This window comes from Lissotriton vulgaris, chromosome 2_2, assembly GCF_964263255.1.
Source record: "Lissotriton vulgaris chromosome 2_2, aLisVul1.2, whole genome shotgun sequence".
NCBI classification, from domain to species: Eukaryota; Metazoa; Chordata; class Amphibia; order Caudata; family Salamandridae; genus Lissotriton; species Lissotriton vulgaris.
Window position 1 is genome coordinate 20,959,437 of NC_141688.1, and position 27,239 is coordinate 20,986,675.

General features: G+C 50.1%; 1 protein-coding gene across 1 annotated transcript in view; it reads left to right on the forward strand.

Moving 5' to 3' along the window:
* The window catches only part of LOC147728948 (uncharacterized), a 216,303-nt gene that overhangs the window by 130,068 nt on the left and 58,996 nt on the right, over positions 1-27,239 (forward strand). Inside the window, exon 5 of the mRNA XM_086959930.1 lies at positions 15,576-15,678. Coding sequence (XP_086816056.1) covers positions 15,576-15,678 — 103 coding nt within the window. The remainder of the gene's footprint in view (positions 1-15,575; positions 15,679-27,239) is intronic.

A 27,239-nucleotide genomic window follows, 5' to 3' on the forward strand; every position in this document is an offset into this window, starting at 1 on the left:
AAATGACTATAAATAGGGGGGGGGGTTTGTCCTACGGGTCCTGGCTCAACACCAGACATCCAGACATAAAATTCACAATAACATCTAGTAGAATATCTCTCACTTTTCTTGATGTGGTGGTCTTTCCCTACGAAAACAAACTAACAACCACTTTACTTTGCAAAGACACAGACAAGAACACGATCTTGCACTATGCAAGTTACCACCCCAAAAGCTTAAAATCTAACTTGCCGTACGGACAAATGCTGAGAATCCGACGGAATTGCTCCAGGAAGGAAGACTTTTTGATCCATTCTCAAATACTAAGCGACCAATTGCAACAGAGAGGCTACCCCCATAAATTACTAAAACACTCTACCATACGGGCATGGCACACCCCAAGAGAGGATCTGTTGGCCTCGAAAAAAGAAACTAAACCCCTCGAAAGGCCGGTATGTGTCACAACATTCGGGCCATACACGAATAAGTTGAAAGCCATTATTCGAAAGAACTGGCATTTGATCAAGAACTCAGATGTTCCAATGGCGGAGCCATTGTTTGCCCTAAAGAAAAACAGAAGCATTGCACAGCAGATAGTAAGAGCTGATCTGGGTATCAGCCAAGCAAGAACTGATTTACGCACATTATGGAGATTACCACCCATAACAGGCCATCATAAATGTGGCACGTGTGTTTCCTGCCCCAATACAATAGAAGGTGATGAATTTGTATTCAATACCGTGAGATGGATGCATAAAGGATTCTCAAATTGTAAAACGACTAACCTCGTATACGCAATCATGTGCCCTTGTCCCAAGTTGTACATAGGGAAAACCACACAAAGAGCTAATCAACGAATAGCTCAACACAGATCCAGAATTAAAAACAAAGTGCTGTCTGCGCCCATGGTACAGCACTTTGTTGAACAGAATCACAATGAGACAGATTTCATGTGGACAATATTACAAGCCATGAAAGTTCCCCCTAGAGGAGGAAATATCGATGCCATGCTACTTCAAAAAGAATCTTATTTAATTCTTAAATTTAATTGCGTGTTGGATGGCCTGAACAAAATGTCTGAATTACAAAGATCCAACTATTGAGCCCCCTGTGACCCCCACCACTGTTTTAGAACATACATACTAAGGAGATGTGAACCATAGCGCTGTACTTACAATCACAAATTTCCAGATATGTTTTGGCCAAGCGCGAATTATGCGTCAAACTACAAACCCCACAATGCTGAGCAGCATATTTAAATAGGAGATCGTGTTCCGCTGGTGTAGAAACCCGCCTTGAACACTGCCAAACGGAGTGAGTGTTACGCGGCAGACAGACCCCCGAGTACGGCCTCTGAAGTAACAGAGCAAGGTAAGGTTGGGCCCTGGAATTGAACCTAAGCGCGGGGCAAAGAGAGAATATGACCGATCGGTAACGGAAGTTTCCGTTGTGATTCTTTCCCCACAGAATGTTAACTCATTCTTGAATTCCCGCCCGCACAATCGGAAACAATGTGGCAGCCGAAATAATTGTAGCAGCGCCTGGGTCCCCCGCCGCACCTCGTACAAGTAAGCAGGTTACAATATAAACGCACATAATACCTGAGAAAGAATACTGCACACGAACTGACATTAATTTTTAATTGCTTAGAACAACAACCACCGCGGAACACAATGCAGTCTTCTAACCAAGATCGCACTGATGTAGTGAAGAACTAGATGAAAATAACACACAAGTAAGTGTCAGCGCACTTTAAAGCCGAAATATTTACAATAATCGTTATCCTTCTCCCCCATTCAGATAGTGGTGAAAATTCAAGCTTACTCGATGCCCCGTTCTGAAAACAGCGTCCAACATTAACGTGAAACAAGGTAAAACTTTCTAGAGGTTTAGCCTGCACACCAATTTTAACAAAGCATAGGGAAAAGGAGATACTAAATGTCCCTTAATTTTGCACCATAGGTACACAGCCCAGCCCTGATGAAGAACCCCATTGATTAAGAGAAGGGTTTGGAAACGCGTCGGCTATCTGGCTGTTGGAAATAGACGCATAATAGCATAGGGCAATGTATTTAAGAACATATGTACCTGAACAAGCTTAGGTGTACATAACTCACAGATTGTTTTTCGCATTTGAAAAAGTCAAAGTGTAACTGTTTGTGAATTCTTTTTATTTGTTTTTTCGTTTGAAATGTTTTGAAAGCATTGTAATGTATGTAAAAAGTCTTTAAACTGCATCCACAGCTTAAGGAAGGTTTCTTCCTATGAGGATTGAATGAAAATGTAAATATGTTTTGAAATGTTGAAATATGACAATATGCATACCTTCTTGAATCATTGAAAGAAAGGCCCACACCAGCTTTGGTGGTTCAAACTCGAGCCATGGCACCTTATTTTCTGAAATTAAATGAGGCACTAGTGTGGGTGATGCTGCTATGCTTCAAATTGTTACCTCCAACCACTCAGTCCGTTTTCCTGTTCTTCCCACCCTCTTAGTAGTCTCTTGCCCCGCTTCATTCCTTTTCCCATGTAGCGCATTCCTCTCTACCCACGTTTTATTCTGTCCATTTTTACAGTTAGTGGTCTTTGTGGTGCACTAGGTTTTCTCTCATAAAACTCTCCTACTTACCTGACATTGCCAGGCCTTTACAAAAATTTGGTTATGAGAATTATTTGCTCACACTAATGACCACCCCTGTTAATTTATGTTTAATTGGGACAGCATCACTCTATAGAATAATTCTGTGTTGGAAACACTTAAATGTCCCCAAGCCACCTCAAAATACTTCATAAAACATCTCTCTAATAGTTACGCTCGGACCATCTTCTCCAACCGCCAAACAAAACTTTATTTGAATTGTTAAAACCTTAAAAGTACATTTTCCATATTCCGTGATAAGAGAAAGAACAGCAGCATAACATGACAATATTCAGCAAAGAGAAAGAACAGCAGCATAACATGATAATATTAAAACCACAATTACACCTCAAGATACGTGTAGTTTAACTTCTCTTATTCCTTTTAAAACGGAGTATTATAACATTTATTTGTTAAAATCGCTAAAATTTTACCTATACATAACTTCTTCAGAATGCAGCTTTTACTACTGTTATACCTTAGTATCTCTACCTTTATTCGGAGGTAAGGGCTGCACTATACCTGTTCTTCTGCGTATTTGAGGAACAACTTAACTTTATTCATATATTTCCCCAACGCACAGGCTATATCTAAACTCTCCATTTCCACCAAAATAGTAGCAGCTTGCATTCTGTGCGTAATCTTATATTTTTTTTAAATCGGACATAAAAACTCCTTTCGAAAGTCTAAAAATCTCGTACAATCTAATAAAATATGTAAAATATCACAGGTGGTTCCTAAAGTGCAAGTGCATTTCCCATTACATCCTATCATTAGGTTTTGAACCCCGTTATTCGCATAACCTGGGTTTATACCAATTCGCATTTTCAAGACTTCTCACCTCAGACTATGGCTGGGTAGCCGATCCACGTAGGGGAAGTGTTGGCTGCTCTCCCAAGCCACTTTCATGTGTGCTACCGAGGACTTTTGAGCAAGGTAGTCCCGATCATAACTACGGGACATATTGACCCCTTGAATCTTTAATTCTTTTTTCCCAAATATTATGGGGTCTTGCGGTAAGCGTACCTTCAAATCTAACACCCCATAAGCTCTCCAGCCATAAAAATTCAAGAAAAAGAAAACCTACAACAGTTCCTTCTCTGGAATGGCCCCAAACATTTGGGACTCTCTACCCACTATAGATCGAATGCAACCCATCCATATCCCTCTTCCAGAAAGAAGTAAAACATGTTCCATCCAACAAATTCCTCTCTCAGTAGGACTAGGCCACTAGTACCCCTACCCCAAACGGACGCTCAGGCAGTGCTGGCAGAGGAGTCTTAGGAGAGCGAGGGCGACTCGGCCTTATGCGCCAGAAATCACCGATTGGCATGTTGACGGCTCTACCACACGGGGGCGATTGGTCCTCATTGCTGGAATGGGAAGAGGCGGGTCTCCAGGTGGTGGGAGACCTGTATGTCGACGGGACCTTGGTGCCCTTTGGAGTGCTTCAGGAGCAGTTCGGGCTGCCTGGCGGGGGGTTTCTCTTGCATGCGGCGGTGGTAGCGGCTATACAGAAACACTGGAAAGGTGGGCTCATCGAACCGGATACGACTATGGCGTGCCAGTATGTGGTGATGGCGGCGGGCACCTTCAAGGCTGTGACCTGCCTCCATAACAGGATGTTAAATGAGGGACTGGAACCGCTCCAGGGACTCAAAGCTAAATGGGAGGAGAGTGTGGGCAGGCCCATCCCAGACACGGTGTGGGGCCACATTCTGCGGCGCACATGGAAAGGCACGAGGAATGCGCGTTTCCAACAAGTGCATTTCTTTGTGCTGCATAGGGCCTACCTGACCCCGGACAAAATACGGCGGTACTTTCAGGTGCAGGACGCACGGTGCCCGAGGTGTTTGTCTCCGGAGGCGGACATGGACCATTTGTTTTGGGGTTGCCCGCATTTGGAGGCCTACTGGGCAGAGGTGGGGGACCTCCTAAACGAGGTGACCGACAGGGAGGTGGACTTCGACATGGCGGCGTGCCTGTTGCTCTGGTTCCCGCACACCAGACACACTAAGGTGACGAGCAAATTTATTGACTTGGGCCTGATACTGGCGCAAAGAGAGATCTCGTGGCATTGGAAATCTAGGAGCGGGCCGTCGGTGAGGAGGTGGAAGAATGAATTGTTGCGGTGGTCTGGTTGTGTGCTCCGAATGAAACAGGCTGTCAAGCTTGGTAATGAGAAAGCCTTGGATGCAGCGCGTGCGTGGGAATTGGTGGTGCAAGCCTTGCGTGACTCTTTAGTGGAAGATGAGGACTGAGTGAATGGGACCTGTGGACACTGCGAGGCGTACTAACTCAGAGTTGTCATTGACACTGTAGCGGGATCCATACTACATTTCAGGACGGGACACACTCCATCAGCAGTTGCCGGGGTGGGGACACTGGGGGGTTGTTTAGTGGGAGTTCGGGGTGGGCCGGAAGCCAGGAGGTTGAGGGACCGCGATGGAGACACAGGGCTGGGAAAGGCCTGAGGGGCGTGGGTGATGTGCGGGAGGAGGCAAGGGGCGCGGGCCAGGTATGGAGGGCCCAACAGTGCGCGGGGCGGGTTAGGAAGCGGATGGTAGCAACGACCTGCATAGAGGGGATGGCTGACGATGTTATTTGTTGTGGGTGGGGGGGTAAAATGCAGATACGTAAAATGATCTTTCGACCATGGTCCCTATGGGACATTCACCGTGATGCCTTCCTGCTATTTAAGGTACTACGCCGCCCGGCCTCCGGGATGCGGGCTGAATGGCTGTGTATGGTTATGTCTCAATGCTTGAACGGGGGGACATTACGAGTGGATTGGTTGAGCCATTGTATTCTGTGGTTTCTAATTCTGCAATAAAAACAAATAAAAAAAATAATAAAATAGTACCCCTACCCCACACTTCCAATGTAACATGTGCATCACTACCTATGGCTTAACTATGCCTCTATTCTCCCCACCCTGTAACTTCCTCCCTCTTCTACCTCAGAACCTAGGGTTCACATATTCTACTGTATATTGTTTGTTTACATCTTTTATATTCTGTTACTTTGTATTTTTTATACGATTATGTAACACGAGTAATTGCTGCTATTTTGTTTACATATGCCAAGGTATATCGTTTACTCTTTTTTTATCATTACTATGCATCCTTATTTATTCTCTATGTTCCTCATGATATTCAGTTCTGCTTACAATGTAAAGTGCCTTGACACCTTCGGGTCCTGTTCACGCTATAAAAAACTCCTCAAATAAAATAAATAAAATCAATAATTACTTCTTTAACTACCTGTTTAATGGCCAACACTTGCCCTGGAAAACACATATTCAGTAGCATTAATAACCTGCATTGGTATCTGAATCCCAGAACACAACCCCATTTAAAAGTGACATTTATTTTAATTTGAGAAGTCCTGTCTTTGAAGTACATCATACCAGCAAAGTATCACATGAAATCTATCTGGTTTCCATTCAGTGATACAGCTTCCGTGTCACAGATTTTCAACTCCTGGACAAAATCCTTAACCTTGCAATCAAAGTGGTACTTAGGGTAAAGGGGGACCTTGAATCCGCTTTTACTTTTAAACCCTTTACTCTTCTTGAAATGATACACATTGTATACAATCACCCTACGCAGTATTACTATCAACATTTTTCACAGCCATTATCATCTCTTTCAGCTTCAAACCATCTTCCCCTGACTACTACCCTTTAAATGCATTCTTCTTTTCTCTTTAAAATATTAAAAGTGGGCTGAAGTGCGGGATTGTCGCATGTCTATTCCTATTTGGTTTTCTTCTTACCTAATGATCAATAAAAACACTTTTGACAAAAATATTAAAAGCGCCTCTTCCTGACACACCCATTACAGTTTTTGTTAGAAGCAGCGCATTCCTTCATTACAGTCACATGGAATGTACTCCCACACCTAAATCAAATGGATCTTTACACATTTCTCCTTCTACCACACAAACTTCAAATTGTTTCCTGTCTTTGCTATCTTCAGTGCCTTCTTTTACGGATACAATGGATTTCTCAGTGGCTTTTGGAGTGGTAATTAGTACCTCTGGTGTAGGGTCACCCATCTCTTAACATTTCATGATTCTTGTTTGGAATTAGTATTGACCATGATTTGGTCTTTGATCGTCTCATCCACTCATGATTCAACAATTCAAGAGTTAGCCAATCTTCTTTAAGCTGCAAGGAATTCCTCAATGTCTTAGGCCAAACTGTCGATATTAAATCTGAGGAGAGAGTGTTAGAGAGACAGATTTAAGCTAAAGCTACATAAGATAACAACATAAGTTCACTTGACAGTAAAGAATCGGACTGGGTTAGAATTTGATTGCTTGTCATGACAAGAAAAACTGGCTCCAGCTTCGGACCTCCTGTGAAGGTAATAACAATTAATAAATGGGGGGCGGAGCTTGCTGGCGTCCATGAAAGACGTGTGAGAGCTGAGCTCCTCGCCTGAGCCCCTTTAATATTCGTCAAAACTATCCTTTTTGATGCCTCACTGGCCCTAGCAGGGGCAGATTTTGCTTCTACGATCCCCGGAGCTGCTGGGGGCACCTTCCCGGATCGAAATCGGTGGTGGCATCGATCAACAGGCCGGCGGAGTTTGGCGTGGCGGACCAGGCCGCAATCCGCGGACTATCCTTGGAAGCTGACCGCCCTACGTAACGCTACGTGCGGCGTGAGGTCCCTGTGTGGTCCCGGGCTGCCGGACTGCCCTCTATCCTGTGATTCGTCTGGACTGGTTCGCACCGGTGCTTTGACCATTGACCTCTGTCTCACTGCCCCTACGAGTGTGTCTACTGCGACTCATCGGCGGAGGCCTGGGGCGCTCCGGAGTGGCCCGGGAACCCGACGGCGGGAAACTGCACCCTACGAACGCCGGTTGGCGGGCGACACCGCTACTCTAGCCTGCTTGGGAACTGGCAGGACACTGGTACCGGGACGTGTTTTTGGAGTGTGCTGGCGCTTCTCGGCAATCAGCGGTGAGACCTGCAGCGTGGCGAAAGTCTGGAGGTTGGGATTGTCCCCCTGGTCTGGCCTGTACCACACGGCCCGCGGCCGCCATTTTTTTGACCTCTATTCTTTGCTACGCACTGAACTGCTTCACGGAGTTCGCTTTCCCGGCGCCCCCCCCCTTCATTGAGCCGCCTCCTGCTCTTTGCTTAGTCAACATACTGTGAGCACCGCCATGGGAAAGGGCGACAGAAACCAGCCGAAGCTCACGTTCGAACAACGGAGACCGAGGGGCGCGGAGGGGGCTCCTCCGGAGACCTCGTCGCGGACAGCTGATAGCTCGCTCTGCGCGGACATTCGCGAATTGCTCTCTAACATGGAGAAAGGTCTGCAGGAGAGTATGTCCGCGATTGGCACAAAAATTGACGCCTTATCATTCAGAATGGATCGGATGTCTGAGAGGGTGGACAACCATGCGGAGAGGTTGGATATGGCGGAGCGTAGGCTGACGGAGGCGGAGGAGGCCCAGACGGAGTGGGATAAGGACCGTAAGCAGTTCGGCCGTCTCCTCCAGGTCATACAGGACAAAACGGAGGACTTGGAGGCGCGTTCACGGCGCTCCAACGTCCGCATCACAGGGGTGGCGGAATCCACCAACACTGGAAAGATGGAACTGTTCGTTGAGAAGTTGCTCCACACGCTGCTGGGGGAGGACGTCTTCTCCCCCATGTTTATCGTCGAGAGGGCCCATCGAACTCTGGGTCCCAAGCCGCAGCCTGGCCTCCCGCCGCGGCCAATCATTGCCAAACTTTGGAATTACAGGGACCGCGATCTGGCTCTACGGCTGGCGAGGGAGAAAGGGGAATTACAGTTTGAAGGCATGAACATTTCCCTCTATCCTGACTTCACGGCGAGAGTACAAGAGGAACGGAAGCGCTTCGCCCCCTACAAGAAACAGATGAGAGATATGGGGCTGGACTATGCCATGTTGTACCCGGCGAGGCTCCGGATCAACAAACAGGGACACTCGCACTTTTTCATCGACCCAGCGGACCTGAAAAAGTCGCTTAAGGAATGGGCCAAGGAACAGCGCAATAGCCCGAGGGGTCAACGTACAGATGAGGAGGAGGCTGTGTCTTTGGATGGTCAGGGCTGATCTGTCCTTCGCCACAGAGCCAGGTTTGGCTAAGTCACTGTGAATGTTTGTGTTGCACTACAAAACCCGATGTGCCTTTTCTTTGCCTTCATTTTTTTGAACCACGATTGATGAGCCCGGAGTGGTGCCACTGAGCGGGGCTCTGGCATCTTCTGCTGTACTTTTGTTTTTGGGGGGGTGCTACCTGTAGAACTTTGGGACTGGTTATCCACCACTCTACTTGCTTTCCTGCTGGAGCTTGGGTGGGGTGTCGGAAGCAATGGGGGTGGGGCGGGGAGCAACGACTGTATCTGGTCCTTGTTAGAGCGTATTATAGTCTAGCTAGAACCTCTGCCCCTGCGCTTTCGGCTTCTTGACTCTCTAGGGGGTCTTGGGTTTGTAGTGGGTTGTGTCGGGTGGGTTCGGGGTGGGTAGTGCCATGCTCTGTCTGACCGGGTTGGGGTTGGTCGGCTGTGGGTGGGTGGTTGCTTGCTATGTTCTTGTGCTGTTGCTGACATGTTGTATGGGGTTCGGGGTCTGTTGGGAGGGGGGTCTGTTTCTGCCGACTACTGCAATGTGTCTGATGCTTCGTCTGCTCTGCCCTACTATTTTCTCTGACCTGCTATGTCGACCACTGAGTCTCTAGGAACAGAGAACGCCCTAGGCTCTCTGCGATTGCTGTCATGGAACGTGAGAGGGCTTAACGATTTCCGCAAACTCAGGAAGGTCTTGGTGTACTTGCAGCGCCACCGGATTGACATTGCTTTGCTGCAGGAAACACATCTGCCGCTTTCCAGTCCTATGTTGCAGATGAGGGGTCTTGGTGCCGCTTGTGTTGCTGCAGGGTTCACCACACATGCTAGGGGGGTGATCACCTGGGCTAATCCCAAATCCCAATTGTCGCTGTCGCGGGTGGCGGTGGACCCAGAAGGGTGGTATGTGGTTGCACGTTGTGTTGGGAAGGGTCATGATCTCTTGCTGGTGAATGTGTATGGCCCCAACTACGATTCCCCAGATTTCTATTCTTCGCTGGCTGACAGCTGCAGGCAGTTTGTGGGCTCTAGAATGCTGTGGGGGGGGGGGCTTTAACTTGGTGTTGAACCCAGAACTGGACAGATCTGCGGGCCCCCCTAGATCCCCTGCTGCTTCGGCGTTGCTTCTATTGTCGGAATGTGTGAAACTTGACTTGCTTGATGTGTGGCGTCATAGACACTCGGGGCGGGGTGGGTTCACTCATTACTCGGCCTACCACAACATCCATACACGCATAGATTACTGGTTTGTTTCCCGCTCCCTGCTCGATGCGGTGAAGGGGTGTACGGTGTTACCGCGCACGCTCTCTGATCACTCGCCATTACTTTTATTGCTGGCGGCTCCTCCTAGGAGGATTCCCCCGTTCACCTGGAGGTTCCCCCCGTATTCTCTCCTAGACGAGGTTTTCAGAGGGGAACTGGCCGAGGACATAGAGGCCTATTTCGCAACCAATGTGGGTTCGGTAGACAGCGTTCAAGTGCTTTGGGATGCATTTAAAGTGTACATCAGAGGGATGACTATGGCAAAACACTCTGGGGTGCTCAAGGCTATCAGGCGCCGGCTGCAACTGCTTGAAACACAACTCACTGCCCTGGATCGGCAGGCGGTGGACTCGGGTGATGCCACTGACGCAGTCACACTTAAGTCTTTGCTAGAGGAATTTCAGGAGGAGGCGGATAGGGAAATTAAACATATGGGCAAATATGCGACAGCGCGTGTTTATGGGGAACGGGAGCGGCCTGGTGCTCTCCTGGCTAAACTGATGCGCAACAGCAGGCCCCCATTGGTTATTGAGGAGTTAGTGACCGCTGCTGGGGAAGTGGTGGCGGAAGAGCATGATATCCTGGCGGAATTTCACTCCTACTACACGGCACTCTACTCTTCGAGGGATGCACACCTTGAAGAGGAAATCAACGACTATTTAAGCTACATCCAAATGCCCTTCTTGGCCGACTGGCAGAGGGAGTTCCTTATGGCCCCAATCCAAAAGGAGGAGATAACGGAGGCGCTGGAGGGCATGAGGTCTGGTAGTGCTCTTGGGGCGGATGGTCTCACGGTGGCTTTTTACAAGGCCTTTCAGGACAAACTAGTCCCGTACTTGATGCTCTTGTTTGATGACATTTGCCAGCAGGGCAGCATGTCGAAATCCATGGGGGAGGCGCTGCTTATCACCATCCCGAAGCCAGGTAAACCCCCTAATCAATGTGGCTCTTACCGACCGCTGTCGCTGATTAATGTGGACGTGAAACTGTACGCCAAGGTACTTGCGACCCGTTTGGCGTTACTGGTCCCGGACCTTGTTGCCCCAGAGCAGGCTGGGTTTGTCCCCTCACGCAATCTCACTTATAACATCCGCACGGTACTGGGCACGATCCAACATGTCAAGCCAGAAAATAAAGCTGTAGCCATCTTCTTAGACATGGAGAAGGCCTTTGATTCCGTTGAGTGGTCGTTCATGCTGAGGGTCCTTCGTAAGTTTGGGCTCGGTGAGCCGTTTCTACAAATGTTGGGAGCCCTATATTACAAGCCCACAGCGAGGCTAAAGATAGGGAACTTAGTCACTGCTCCCATCGAGATTGGAAGGGGCACGCGGCAGGGCTGTCCCCTCTCTCCATTGCTGTACGCCATGGTGGCGGAACCCCTCGCCTGCGCTATACGAGAGTATCATCGGTTCGAAGGGATAAACTTTCCGACGTACCAGATAGGTATCTCAACATACGCGGATGACACTCTGCTATATGTCCGGGACCCGGAGACTAACCTCTCTGCGGTGCTGCGGGAAGTGGTGAGATTCGGGGCCCTATCGGGCCTTCGCGTCAACTGGAACAAATCAGTGGCGTTGCCCCTGACGCCGGTGACGCTCCCTTTTGACTCTGAGTATCCATTGCAATGGACCACAGACTCCATCCGCTACCTGGGGATATGCATACATACTGACCCGGAGGTCCTGATTCGTGAGAATTATGGGGTCGCCTACTCCAAACTGGTGGATGATGTCGAAGTGTGGACCAGACTCCCGCTTTCACTCATGGGCAGGATAGCGCTCATGAAGATGGTAGTGCTCCCCAGATTTCTTTTTCTATTTACGAATATACCGGTGGTCCTTTCCAAAGCCTTTTTCCGGCAACTTACCCAGACGCTCATCCGCCTGGCGTGGGGGGGGAAGCAACCGCGGGTGCAGTGGCAAACGCTCACCCTTCCGTATGAGCAGGGGGGCCTTGGGGCTCCAGACCTGGAGCGGTACTATAGGATCGCTCAGGGAGCACATCTTCACTCATGGATTCATGGGGATCCTGGTATCCCTCATGTGAAACTGGAACGGCTCTTTGCAGACCCCATCCCGCTCCCGGCAACAGTATGCTATCCGCCTGATCGGAGGGTCGGCAATCTGGACTCTATAGCAGCCACGAACCATGCTTGGCATGCACTGGTTGGCTCCCGAGAGAGTGTGCTGCTGTATTCACCTTTGCTCCGCGTGGAATGGGCAGCCTGGTTAGCCCCACTGACGGAGAAAGGCGTCCTGAAGGCGCTACGTGACTTGGGTATTGTTACCATGGGAGATCTCTTCTTAAGTGGCACCCTGAAGACGTTGCAGCAGGTCCTTCAGTCTTGTCCTGGGGCAACGCTGCTTCATAGCTTTCAATATCATAGGGTTCGTAGAGCGGCTCTTGCCATGTTGGGCCCGGAACTGACTGAACCGCAGGAAGTGCCGGAACTCACGTATATAATCAAGACCCCCTCTTCTCGCAAACTGATCACAGCTCTCAGGACACTGGGTGATAGACATCGACAGTGTCCCCCCTCCAAGGCCCGGTTGGCCTGGCAAGCTGACCTCCACTCTCCTATCTCAGATGACATGTGGCGTTATTGCGCTACCAACACTAGAAAAATCTCGCTCAACGGTCGACACCGTCTGGTGCACTTTAAATTTTTACAACGTGTCTACTACACGCCCGAAAGGCTGCATAGGTATGGGCTGAGGGAATCGGCGGAATGTGAGCGCTGCCACTTTCACACGGCAGATTTTTTCCACATGGCCTGGACTTGTCCTGCCATTCATAAGTACTGGGTAGAGGTCTTTGCGGACCTCAGCACTATTCTTGGTGAGGAGATTTTGCCCAGTCCGGCGCTCGCATTGCTCGGTTTTTCCAAACCGCTTCCGGTGGCGGTGAGGCGGCTTGCGGACATGGCGTTATTGACGGCAAAGCGTCTGGTAGCTCTGTGTTGGATGCGGGGGCCAGTTCCCACTAAGAAGCGTTGGGGGGCAGACTTACTTTACTGTTGCACGCAATCAGAGGTGTATAGTGAACTCCTGCCTCCGAAGAGTCGCCCCAAAAACTTCTGGGGGTTGTTTAGGGCGTTTCAGAGTGCGCAAGAGGATGGTGAGTCGGATTCTGAGGGGGAGGAGCTGGATGTGCTGCAGGAGGATGGGGTTGCGGCAGCTGTGGATGCGGAGTGTGGTAATTGAAGGCCTCAGCGTTGTGAGTGAATGGTGAGTCGTGCCTGGTCTTCAAGGTGTGTTGCGTTGGAGGGTTGCTTGGGACGGCTGTCCTAGTGGTCGATATGCGCTATCCCCCTCCTGAGCTTTGTTTCGCCCTAGTGGACATGTGATTGACACCCATGGCCCTGTTGAGGGGTTTGTGATAGTGGTGAATGGTGGGAGCGGGCGGGTGGACACAGGTTTAGGTAGTCTGGCTAGTTTTTTTTGGGGTGGGTGGGCTTGTGTTTGTCTGGGGGGTTTTGATTCCCTGTTTTACACCTTGTCTTGATTCCCCGATGGAGAAACTCCATCCCTGGGTTTTCACGCAGTACTCACTGGGTGTCTACACTGATCGTACCATCCTGATACGCTACACTGCGCTTAGAACTGACATTGCTGGCGCTGCTGGGTGTGCTTTCTTTTTCTATGTTACGATCACTCATCGGCTGCTCCCATGGACTGAAGCTACTGCACACTTCTTCTACACCTGCAGTTACGCCGCCAGGCCTCCGGGCTGTTGGTCTTTACGGCTGTGTGTTTTATCTTTACCCAGGGATTGGAGAGTGACCTCTTGATGCCGCCGGCCTCCGGGTTGTAGGCGATGTCGGCTGTGTATGTAACTTGAAGGTGTAATAAAGTACAAATTTAATTTAAAAAAAAATAACAATTAATAAATGTGGTAATCTACAATGGTAAGTGCTGGAATGATAGGAGAATGGCAAATTGGAAAGGGAAGGTGTTTTCAAGTAAAAATATTCTCTTCTTAGAAACCCAGTGGAAACCTTTTTTTGGTATTAATATAATACATAAAATAGATGGAGGTTGCAACCTAAACCCCTCCTTAGTGGAATGTAAGGGACTCAGTGTTGATTCATGGAGCACAAAGTCACTGCATACTCTGGGACGAAACCGCGGTCTTGGAGAGATATGTACATTCCGCTGGTGAGGTTAATGGACTCTGTTGCCTCTACAGTAAAATATAATGCCAGACTCCGGAAACCTTCCTGGAGGCACACATAGGACTGATCTCTTTGTCACTATCTTGGGGGTGTTTACCTTGGCCTGGGAATGTTAAGGGGTTGGATTCTGCTAGATTTGACATGGTTACCTCTTATCTTTCTCTACAGCTTCCTATTCCTCCTTCTTATTAGTGTCTTGCCCCCCCTAAATCCTCTCCATGTGGTGCCTTCCTATTGAACCTTGGTTTCCCCACATGCTATGCTGGCCATATTGACAGCTATATGATGCCAGTGGTCTTTGGGGCTTCACTTCTTTTTCTCTCATTATCTCTTTCTTAAAACATGACATTGTGAGACCTTTACAACAAGTGCCATATGAATTTTGACTCTAGCACTGTGTTGATATTCACACTTTATTGGATCAAGGAGGCGGTGTAGCTCTCGTTTTGTTAGATCTGAGCACTGCCTTTGATGCCATCGCCCATAATCTGCTCTGGCACCTATCGCTTTCTTTGGTGATTTGTGGCAAGTCCTTAGACTGGCTTAGAGTTCACCTGACAAATTAATATAAAACTGTCATCATGAAACCCTTCTGCTTAACTCAAAACCAGTCACATGTCCCCAATGAGAGAAGTGTGGCTCAATGGTTAGAGCGGCAGACCCTGATGCAGAGGTCTAACCCGGGACCAGGGTTAAATTCCCGCCTCGGCGGGTCTTGGGCTCAATTTCCGCGGACCTGATAATTCTCGCCTCGGTGCCTATTCTAATCATGGGTCCCACTCTGCAACTCTGGGCAATAGCTTGCTTAATCTCCACAGTGGCCCCAGCAGCGCTTGGATGCCTGGCTTCACCTTGGGGGTGCCCAGGAGTGGGCCCTTCACAGGGAAAAGCCAGGAAGCGTTCCACAGCGGTATGCGTACAAGCGCCTGAGATACCCCTTCGGGGGTCGATTCGGTACGCTATACAAATACTACTACATTTACATTTACAATGACCCCTTGTTGAGCCCAACTTTATTTAATACATATACATACTCCACTTGCAGATCTTACATATAAGTGGGACTTCTCAGTTATCTCCTAGGCAGATGACACACAAATTGATGTCTCCTTTGCAGACAAATCCTTTGCGTCTCTGGAAAGTTTTAGAATTGCATATGAGAAGTAGCTATCTAAATGAAGCAACATTCACTTAATAAATGACAATAAAACTAAACTATTTCTGTTAGATGGATCATCTTTGATTTGATCAACAATATGGTGGCCACCAGAGCTAGGCTGTGATATCCTGTCTTCAGTTCTAGACTGGTGTGGAATGCTGTGGGTTATAAGGAATCTGTGATCTTTGCATGAGTATTCTATCGCTGTCAGTTGGGTGATAAATCATAATTTGTCTCCTTCACCCAGGCAGGTAAAAAGAAAATGAAGATTATAGAGGGCAGAGGAAAAGGGGCAAGCAGTGGATTTTCATCCATGGGAAACGAAGACTTGTCTGATCCCTATGAGAATGGTGAGAAGTACTACCTTTTGCGGTGATCAATTTCCACATTTATTGGTGACAAAGGAGAGACACTGTGAAAAGCAAATGTCTCTGTGCATTCAGATCAGTGATACTCAAAGTACGGCCTGTGGACTGCATTCGGCCCTCCTGACCTTAATGCTCTGCCCTCTGGTCGACAGCATCATTGTGCTGCAGTTTTCTTGACTCAGCACTAATATTGAGAAAGATGTTAAATATAGGGGCAAGCATTTATTTAAAGGTTACTTAGGTTAAAGAAAGCAAGTTACTTAGGTGTCCTGCACCACTTAACATTAGGAACACCTTTATTTAGAAAGACAGCTTGCAGCAAACGTGTTCAAATATGAGAAAGTATCTTCAAAATTAGAAAAGTGAACTTCTTTAACATTCAGAAGCGTTTCACCTTAGTATATCAGATTATCAGTGCATTGAGAAGGATTTTTTTTTAAGTGATAGTTTAAAAACATGAATTTAGAAACATTCATGTTTCCCCCTACACTGCCACTAATGTAAATAGTAAACTAAGGGCCAGATAAGTTATGTGCACACTTTCAGTGGGCTGGGTTGCTATTATACAAGGACAACAATATAGTTTATTAAATAAAACACAGATAAGGTTTTGTATATTGCACTTCCTTAAGTCATATATTTCAAGGTCCTCTTGTATGTGATGATGAAGAAAAAGGCAGCAAGGTAAAATAAAGCAATTGCCTAGGACCACACATTTTCGTCAAGCGAGGAAGCTGGGATTGATGGCAGATTTTCTGGTTTCACATTGTGCGGTTCACCCTTTGGATGCACATGCTTCGCTTCCCCCATGCCCACCTTCTACCCCTTCCGCCCTTCCTCAACCTGCCATCAGTAGCGGTCTGTGGTGGGAGAGCTGCTGGGTGCTGATGTGGGGTGGTAGGAGGGGCAGGATGGGGGGGGTAGTAAACTACGGATTACGGCCTATTAGAGGTAAGTAAACATATAAATAAATTAAAAGAATTTTGTTGCGCCCACTGCATCGCAAATGGGTGTCACATTTTTCTGATCTTTGAGCCCAAGGTAGGCAATATACAGGCCTCATGCAGTATTTCAATAGTAGCTAGGGACCCGTCCTGCCATGATATTTTACAAATTGATGGCACAGTTGTCACTTTCAGTCTAGAAGATACTATGAATGCCATCTCCACATTAAAAACCGCTAAGGCGCCAGGAACTGATACATTCCTGGGGATCTCTAAAAATCGGAACCTCAGATTTGGTCACTTTATTTTAACATCCTTTCTATTGCCATAGCGAGAGAGAGAGAGAGAGATACCCGAGTCCTGGAAGGGGGCTGAGATTGTTGCTATATACAAGAAGTGTGATGGATGTGTACCATCCAATTATAGGCCAATTAGCCTAATCGATAATGCCCCAAAATAATTTGCCAAACAAATCCTTGATAGATTACATCACTGGATAGATACTAATAATATTACGTCAAACCTCCAAGCCGGGTTTCACTCGAGGATGAGCACTGTAGACCAAATTTTCAGATATACCACACTACACTGGAAATATACTCTACTACAACAGCAGAATCTTTATGTGGCATTCATTTATCTTAGAGCCGCCTTTGATCTAATCCCCCGTACAAATTTGTGGTCTGTTTTACATGCAATGGGGGTCCCAGGGAACCTAACCCATCTTAAGTCCCAGCTATATAGTAATAACTTTGCCCAGGTGCGGTGTGGACATGCAGGAGAATTTACAGAGTATATACCCGTACAGTGGGGTGTACGCCAGGGGTGTATTCTTGACCTATGCTCTTTACCCTCTTTCTAAATTATGTGGTAGATGATGTCTTGAAAAACTGTAGAAACGACTCTCCTCTGCAGAAGGGTAATAAGGTACCGATTCTTTTGTTCGCTGATGATTCACTTCTCATCTCCAAGACCCCAATGGGGTCTAGAGCTCAACGCTAACAAAACTAAGTATATGGTACTTGGTAAGGGAGTGGTTAAAAAGTCAATCATACAGGCTGGGGTTGAGGTACTTGAGAGGGTCAGGAGCCTTGACTACTTAGGAGTTAAGGTAATGGGGCACATGAAGAAAAAGAAAAGTTAACTACTATTAGAGCACAGAGTTAACGCGATTAGTAGGCGGCATAGGCAAACACGCTCTCTTGCAGTATTGCCTGCCTTGGAAGTCTATTGCGGCAAAGCTCAAGGGGCTGCTCTATATGGAGCTGAGACTTGGGGGTGCACTGATGTTTTTCAACTCACTGCTGCAGAGAATAGATTTGTCAGAAGGCTTGTCTCTGTACCCAGTAACACTCCTTTAATTCCTTTGTTTTATGATTTTGGGCTCAAAAGAATTGCTGACATGGCCGCCCTTAGACCACTTGCCAACTGGATCAGATTATGGGTCAATCATGAGCTGAAGGAATTTAAAGATTGCCTTGTAGAATTGTTGGGTATGAGAGGTGCTAAACTAATCCCTTGGGTCCAAATCAATTATACTTTATTCGGTTTTTGTGATACAAAACCATAAAAGTTCATAATACATACAATTTACAATCCAGATTATAATAAAAACACTTTAAGAGACCAAGATACAGTACGGTAGGGTCCCAATCGTAAAAATTCTTTTCCACTCCAATGTTGAGACAGTATCAGAGGAGTTCGTGGTTAGTCATAGGAGTTTGTGGTTAGTCATTGTTACATGTCCAGATGTTTCCCAAAAAATCATGATGCATTTTATGAATCCTGCCACATGGGTTATGATTTCGGAAGAGGAGAAAAAACACAGGATTTTGGGATAGAAGTCATGTAAGTCCCATATAGATATTGGGCCGTCTCTTACTTGAGGCGGCCAAGTTTTCAAGTAAGGGACAATATTTCTGTCTCTAAATCTCACAAGTACCAAGTCCCCAGCAACATCTTTGGGAAGGGAGCCCAACCAGCCCACCCTTCTGACGCTCCTTATTGCTCCGTACAAATTACGAGGCAGTGGCCTATTTTTTGACAGCCAGAATTTGGTTTTATTAACTAAGTCATGTTGTCTCTCAGTTTTTCCAAGTGGAAGAGCAGGTACACCCGCAAGGATGCACACATATGGGGCCGCTTCCGGTGGTAAATGAATAGAATTAACTTTATTGTGACCTACTCTAGGTGCGGTCAGCTGGGGAAGGGAAACTTTAGCAGGCTATTTAGCTATTTTTTGCCCTGCTGCACTAGGGCCAGCAGGTTGTGTTTGACGCCTTTTATCCTGCACAAATGGTTTAGAGCCTAGGTGAGTAGGAGGTGACTTAGGGCGGTTGGATGTGTCACTACATTTGTCAGCCAGCGAGTTTGACTTGATGGCTTTCTCTATTCAAGAGAGCCTATACCCTACCATTTATTTTTTTTATTTTTATTTTTTTAAATATATTTTTATTGCAGGAATCAGTACATTTTTACAAAGCGGACCAGCATTATAAGTTCAATCAAAAGTAGTAGAATACATCACTCCGTCCCCCAGCAGGATGAACCATTACACAGCCATTTAGCCCACAACCCAAGGGTCGGGCGGTGATACCCAATGGGGACTCAACAGGAAGTCGAAGCCGGTCCGGATGATCCACTATCCGTCATCTGCTTTTCTAAACCATCCTACAAAAAAGGCCAAAAGAAAACCCCCCCCTCAAAACACTATGAACCAAACCAAACCCCCCTCCAACCCCGCCATCAGTGCACGGTAACAGCCATAATAGGATCTGTGAGAGGACCCACGAGGAAAGCAACAGACATGTAAAGTGCAATCGTCTATCGGGACTCGGGGCGAGCTGCATCCTCACTTTCGGAATCGCTGGGAGCGCAATAATCCCTGAGGGCTTGCACTAATATCTCCCATTCTAGCGCTGCCTCCTGCGCCTTCTCGTTGTGTTGTCTCCTAGCTAACTGGTACCGCAGCGTGCTTTCCCCCGCCGCCCATTTCAAGAGTTCGCTGTGCCATCGGGCCCCCGTTGGACCAACCCGTGCCTTCCAGTTCCTGGTCACCTCCCGTTTAGCAAGGAGAAGCCCCAGATCAATGAATTTACTAGTGATTTTATTTTTGGGGGTATGTGGGAACCAGTGCAGGAGCCCCACTGCCGCATCAACCGATAAGGATCTCCCCGTTACCTCCTCCAGGGTATCCCCCACTTCCAGCCAGTAGGAGGACAGTCCCGGGCAGGACCACAACATGTGGAGAAGGTCTGCATCAGGCGCCTGGCACCTGGGGCAGTCTGCGGAGTCCGTGGCAAAATATTGTTGGATCTTCGCCGGGGTCAAGTATGCCCTATGGAGTACATAGTAATGGACCAATTGAAAGCGGGCGTGGCGCGTGCCCTTCCAGGCCCGCCTCATGAGTTGGGACCAGGTCGTCTCCGGGATCTCCTTCCCTATGTCTTCCTCCCAACGGGTTCTTAAGGTAGTGAGGGGGGCCAACCCCTCATTGAGCAGTCTGCCATATAGGCAAGTGACCGCCTTAACCGTTCCCGCAGACATCATGACGTACTGGCACACCGGAGATATAGGAGGTTCCTCCTGCCCGTGCTTCCAGTGCGCCTGAATCGCTCGGACCAGGGCCGAGTGCAAAAGAAAATCGCCGTGAGGAACCTCGAAGCGATCAATGAGCTCCTGAAAGGGCAAAAGCGCCCCGTCCTCGTAAAGGTCACCCACCAACTGTAGGCCCGCGTCCTCCCAGTCCGCTAATCGTGACCAATCACCGCCATGAGGCAGGGCCGTCAGCATGCCCAGAGGTATTTCAGGTGCATACGGTATCCGCAACTGGCCCCGGGCGTGGGCTCGGTTCCAGCACAAGCGAATGGTCTTCTCTTCAAGCGTCAAGTCGGCAAGGCCAAACGCTGTCGCAGCGCTATGAAGGAGAGAACATGCCTAGCCATCCCTTTGCCCCTCCTGTCCTCTGGGCCCCGGAATTCCCTGGCGACCTCCTGGGTGAAAGTCTGCAGCTGCGCTGCCAAGTAATACTTTTCAAAGTCCGGCACCGCAAGCCCACACTCAGCTTTCGGCCTCGTCAGGGTCTTGAGGGCCACTCTTCGGCGGCCCGAACCCCAGAGGAATCCGACCACCATTGACCGTAACAGTCGAAATGTGGCTGGCGGGACCCAAATCGGCAGCGCCCGGAAATAATACAGCAACCGGGGGAGCGCCACCATTTTAAGCAAAGCGATCCGTCCTGCTACCGAGAGCGGTAGAGTAGCCCAGAAGTCCATGCTACCACGCAGCGCGCGAGTGCTGCGAGCTATGTTCCCATCCAGGAGGTCAGACGGTTCATGGTAGACGTACACCCCCAGGTACTTAAAGCAGTCAGGTTCCCACCTAATCTCTCTACTGATATCAGGGCTAGGTGTACCCTTGCAAACCGGGAAAAGACAGGTCTTAGCCCAATTCACCCGAAGGCCCGAGACCTCCCCGAACGCCGTGAGCGCCGTCGCAGCTCCATTCAGGGCAGCAACCGGGTCCTCAAGGAAGAGCAACAGGTCATCAGCGTACAGCGAGATATAATGTGGGCCCGAAGGTGTCCATAAGCCATTATAGTGGGCCCCCGACCGGAGTAGCAGCGCCAGTGGCTCCACCGCTAACGCGAAGAGAAGCGGGGATAATGAACAACCCTGCCTCGTGCCTCTCTCCACCGGGTATTGCGAGGAGATCAGTGGGCCTGCCCGTACCCTGGCCGACGCCGAGGCATACAGTACCGTGGTCCATCTGACGAAACCCTCACCGAGGCCGAATCGCAGTAATACAGTGCGCAGGTAGTCCCATTCCAGGCTGTCAAAAGCCTTCTCCAAATCTACCGAGAGGACTACCAGGCATGGGGCGTCCACGGGCGGTTCTCCCAGCAAGCGGAACAGCCTACGGATGTTCATGGTCGTGTTTCGCTTGGGGATGAATCCAGCCTGGTCCTCATGTACCAGAGAGCTCATGTGACCTAGCAATCTCGATGCCAAGATGCTGCTCAGTATTTTATAATCGACCGTCAACATTGATAAAGGACGGTAGGACGCCGGATCGGACGAGTCCCTTCCCGGCTTGAGGAGGGGAACCACTAAGGCCTCGCACATCGAGCCGGGGAGCCGACCAAGCCGCTTCGCCTCTCTGTAAACTATCAGCAACCTCGGTGCCAGGAGATCAGCATAAGCGGCATAAAATTCAACCGGAAGGCCGTCCAGTCCCGGGGTCTTATTCCTCGCCATCTTTTTAATGGCGCTGCGAATCTCCCCCAGTTCAATGTCGGAACCCAGGGCTTTCGCAACGTCAGGCTCCACTATTGGTAGCTCTAGGGGTCGCAGGTAGTCATCGAGCAGGTCGGGGTCCCTGGCAGAGCGACTGCGGTACAAGCGTTCATAGTAGTGCAGGTAACAGCTCAGAATCTCAGGCTGAGTGTGCACTTCGGTCCCATCCGCCGTACGCATGGACGTCGTTAGAGAGGTCTGGCGCGTAGGATTAGCTAGCCACGCCAGCAATGCGCTCGATCTATCCCCCTCTGCGAGGGACCTAACAGTATAGGCCTTATAGTCGAAACAGCGCAGCCGTTCGACCTCCGCCGCTACTGCCTCCTTCGCCGTTGCCGTGCGTTGCTGGAGTTCAGGGCGCCCGGGGCGGCGGAGTTCCAACTCACGGAGTTTCCGATCGGCCATATCTAAATCGTCGAGGATGATTCGCCTCATGCCCACCTTTTTGGAAATGCAGAAGCCCCTGACCACCACCTTAAAAGCGTCCCATTCCAGCGCCCTCGAACCCGCAGTGCCCCCGTTGGACGCGAAGTATTCCGAGATCTTATCTTCTAGGTCCGCTTTGAATACAATGTCCTCTAAGATTTCGGGACGCAACTTCCAGGTGGGCACAGCAGGCACCCCAGGAAACCAGCGAAGGTCCAGCAGGAGAGGGTTATGATCTGAGATGGTCCTGGTCAAATATTCAGACCGGACCGCCGCTGAAACAAATTCCGCCAAGCCCAAAAACCCGTCCAGTCGGACGTGTAACTCGTGCAATCCTGAGAAGTAGGAATAGTCCCTAGTGTCGGGGTGCTGTGCACTCCAGATATCCCTCAGACCCCAGTGCGTCTGCCAGTCCCTCCTACCTTTAGCCACACGGCGAACCGGAGAGTCAGGGAGGGGGGATGTGAGCGGTCATTCTCCGCATCTACTACTGAATTGAAATCCCCGCCGAGCAGGAGGGGCCCGGAAAAGAAGTGGGCCAACGAGCCCGATAACCTGGAAAGGAAGGCAAGCTGGTCCACATTGGGCGCATAAACACAGCAAACGTTTAGGTCCCTCCCCCCCAGAGTGCCCGAAATGGCCACGTAGCGACCCTCCGGATCCACCACTGATTTCGTAACCTGAAAAGGAACCCCAGCTCTTATCCAAATTAGCGCTCCACTGGCATACGCGGAGTACGAAGTGCAAAAGACCTGCCCTCTCCACCTACGCTGTAGCGCCGCCCCTTCCGCCTTGTTAAGATGGGTCTCCTGCAGCAGCGCCATTTGTACCCTCTACGCACTAAATAAGCGTGGACTTTGTGACGTCTAGACATAGTGTGAAGCCCCCGTACATTCCAAGTAATGCATTTCACATTAGCAACATCAGCCATTGTCCCATATTGTTCGTGCAAAGTCTCCCCATCCGGGTCCCAACAAAGAAAGAGCAACAATCAACCCAGCACTGATGGCGGCCATTTTCCCCAACCAAAACACAACAACCCCGGTTCGACCCAAACCCTTGCCCACCCTCCCCAGAACAGGACCCAAATAGTACCATCTAGTTCCCATCCAAACCATATCCCCAGCAAACCCTCTGTCCCCGACTAATCCTGCAGTCGCCACCGCAGGAAGGCCTTAAGGGCCAGGTGCGGGCTGGGCGTTGGCAATGGGCCCTCGATGCTCGGGCTACCGAGACTAAAGTGAGCCCAAAACAATAAGAGAAAACCCTCATGGCACGAGCAGGGCACCCCACCTCCACTTCCCCGGGGTTTATGAGCAATCGCCTACCCCCGCCACCCCCGCTGCGGGCCCCCACCCAAATGGACGCAGCTCACCCCGTCAACCCTGTCCATCCAGGAGGTCCTCAACCGAGTTCGGAGTGATCACCGGCGTGTGGACACTGTCGGTCACCGATTCCTCCGAGTCCGTTGGTACCCCCTCGTCACCAAGGTCCGCTTCCTCTTCAATGGTACCGTCCCGTGAGCCAGACAGCGCAGACAACACCTCCAACACTCCCTTCCGCTCCGTCGACGTCTCCGCAGTCGAGGGTCCACCTGACCGGCCACGGCGACTCCGAATTCTTTTGGACCGTCGCCGCTGTCCAGGCTCCACTGCTAGTTGAGATGAGGAGCCAAAGCCATCCTTTCCGGCTCTATAGAGTTCGAGCCAGTTACAGACATCCTCCGGGGAATCAAAGAACTGAGTCTTGTCATCGACGATTATGCAGAGCCTTGCAGGAAACAGGAGCGAGTATTGGATGCCCTCGCTCCGGAGCTCGCGCTTGACCGCCAGGAATGAGAACCGCCTGCGCTGGGTCTCATAGGTGTAGTCCGGGAAGATATTCACCTGGCTATTCGCCACCTTGAAGGGGCCATTATGTCTGGCGGCATTAAGGATGAGGTCTCTGTCCCGAAAGTGCAATAACCGTGCCACCACCGGTCGCGGGGCACGGCCCTGTTGTGGCGGCCTCGCTGGGACTCTGTGTGCTCGCTCCAGGGTGTAGAAGGAGGATAGACCCTCCGGGGCCACTGTGTCCCGTAGCCAGGCTTCCAAGTAGGCCACCATGTCGCCATCTTCAATCTTCTCCGGCAGGCCCACCACTCGAATGTTATTTCGCCTATTACGACCTTCCGCGTCTTCCGCTCGTCGCTCCAGGGCATCAATCCGGGATAGGGCATCCTTCATCGTCGCGGCCAGGGTTCTCTGTGCCGGCTCCAAGGTTTTTATCGAGCCCTCCACCTCCTTGACCCTATCTGAAAGCTTGCCGTGGTCCGCTCTAAGGAGGCCCAGACTCGTCGCCACCTGGGCAATGTCCTGCTGGAGGGCCGAGCGTGTGGTCGCCATCGCCTCCAGGACCCGGTCAAATTGTTGCTGCAATGGCGCGCCACCAGAACTCTCCGGGTCCCCACGTTCTTCTTTGTCCGGGGCCTCCGAGTCTGAGGCGGCTGGGGTGGTCCCCTTGGCTCCCCTCGGTTTCCCCATGGCGCAGGAGTCACACGGTGGAGAGCCAGTCAGAGGCGCCACCGAGTGCGGGCGTCGGTTATGTCTCTCTCGGCTAGTGGCCTTCGGGCCGAGGGCCGGCGATCTCCGTCTCCAGGGCCTGTTGGACCTCCACAACCTCGGGCCGCGCCACCACCACGTCGTCGGAGGGCACTGAGGAGGAGGCGGGGACAATCGGCGCCAGGTCGGGCAGGCCCGTTTGGCCGATGAGGACATGGAACGAGGGACACCAACACCACCGGAGACTTTGTGGCGCCAAGGCGCCGTGCTGCCCATGGAAGTCAGTCGCTCGGGGGATGCAGCCAGGTGCGGCTCAGGGGGTCGGCACCGCAGCCAGGGCCGCCAGGCTTCCGTAAGTCGAGGTCCACTATAGTGTGGGCATCCGACTATCCAGGAGCGATCACCGTGTTCAAAGTCCGATCAGAACGACACCCAGACCATCACATCACAGGGAGATAAAAAGGTGCAGGGTGCGCTGTAGCTAACGACGCTCCTCCAGACTAAAGGTCCCGACCAAGGGGACAAAGAGGTCCGGGCGCCATGTTGGGCCGCACTCCGCGGGTCCACAAACTTCGATTTTCCGTCGGATCAACTCATGTTCGAGTTGCACCAGGTGCCTCGGCAGGTCCCAATCGGTCTGATCAACGGTTTGCGGGGACTAGGGTGCCCCACGGCCTCCGATCTGCAGGATAATCACGGGCTCAGTCCCGGAGCCGAGCTCTCAGGCGACCATCGCCATCGGCGTCCAAGCCACGCCCCCCCCTATCCCCTACCATGTTAATTTTTTCTAACAACGGAGCTCTCATGGAGCTAACCAATTGTTCGATAAGGGGTAGTATGTGCAAGTGGGGAGGAGGTGTTATGGCCTCTGGATACTCAACAGTCGGTGGGATCATTGAGGAATTAGCAGTGGATGGGCTTAGGCACAATTTTTGGGTTTTGGGGTTGTTTCCACCTTGATTGACACCGTTATATTTCCTTTTCACAGATGGGACCTGAGGGGGTTCAACACTTTGTGTGTTCGGGCTGCAGGTTTTGTTAAATAATATGGGGGGATCCTGGAGTATTGCCATGTCTGGTAATGTACTAACGCTTTTGGGCGGAGGGGGAGTTTCCAATGTAGCATAGTTGGTTTTACATAGGAGGTTTAACTCGTCTAACAGGGAGAACATTTGCCCAATACCTGCTACGCTAGTTGAATGGTCCCCCTTGGAGGTCATGGTGATAAAGGGATATAGGGCGGCGATATATGAAAAAGTCCACAAATATGGAGACAAATCGATTAGAGGGGGTCTTTACCTTCTTTATAGTAGGCCTTCAGTGTGGCAGCCAAAGGGGGTGGCCCGTCCCGTCCTTATCCGACCTTTGAGGGCCGTAGAGGGCCCGCCCTTTGCCCGGGCTTTGCCCCGGGCTATGTCCCGGGCTATGTCCCGCGCGCGTCCCGCGTTGCGGGAAAAGGAGCGAGATTAAATCACTGCAGGCGGCGGGGCGGGAACGCCGAGGGAAGAGGCAGCAGCTGGGTAGCAAAGAGCCGGCTGGTCCTAGCAGTTCCTCGGCGTCTGGTGCAGTCCAAGTCCTTTCCCCTCAGCACGACCCACACAGAGTGACAAGCGCTAACAAAGCGCAGGAATCCCACGTTGTCCTTCCCTGACAGCAGCACACCGTGAGCGGCTCCCGCGGAGTGGGGGCCGCGATACGTTTTTGTAATGACCAGGTGGGGGTGCGGGAACACCGAGGGAAGAGGCAGCAGCTGGGTAGCAGAGAGCCTGCTGGTCCTCGCAGTCCCTCGGCGTCTGGTGCAGTCCAAGTCCTTTCCCCTCAGCACGACCCACACAGAGTGACAAGCGCTAACAAAGCGCAGGAATCCCACGTCGTCCTTCCCTGACAGCAGCACACCGTGAGCGGCACTCTTGGGTCAAATTTGTTTCAGATTGGTTCAAGAGATTAGGATTGGTAAGGCTATGGATCTACCCATATGCAAAACTGATCTTAACTATTTAAAATCTAGTTATTGGATCCATATCCAAGATATCCACATTAATAACCACTCAAGTAGCAAACTAACAAACCAATTCTTAGATATTAAGCCGTCCCCTAATTATGAGGATTTTTTACATTTTATTTCCTCCCCTTTAGCCAAGAGTCTTTACATCCATTTTCGTCTTGACATCTTGTCTCTAAGATCTGCAACTAGCCAATGGTGGAAGTCCCTTGGTGCTAGCAGTTGTCCGGTATGTGGCTTGACAGATGCAGATAAAGTGCATATATTATTCTTCTGCCCAAGATATCGTAGTCCACGCCGGAAATGGATTAACCCCGTATGTAAAAATCTCAAGTTT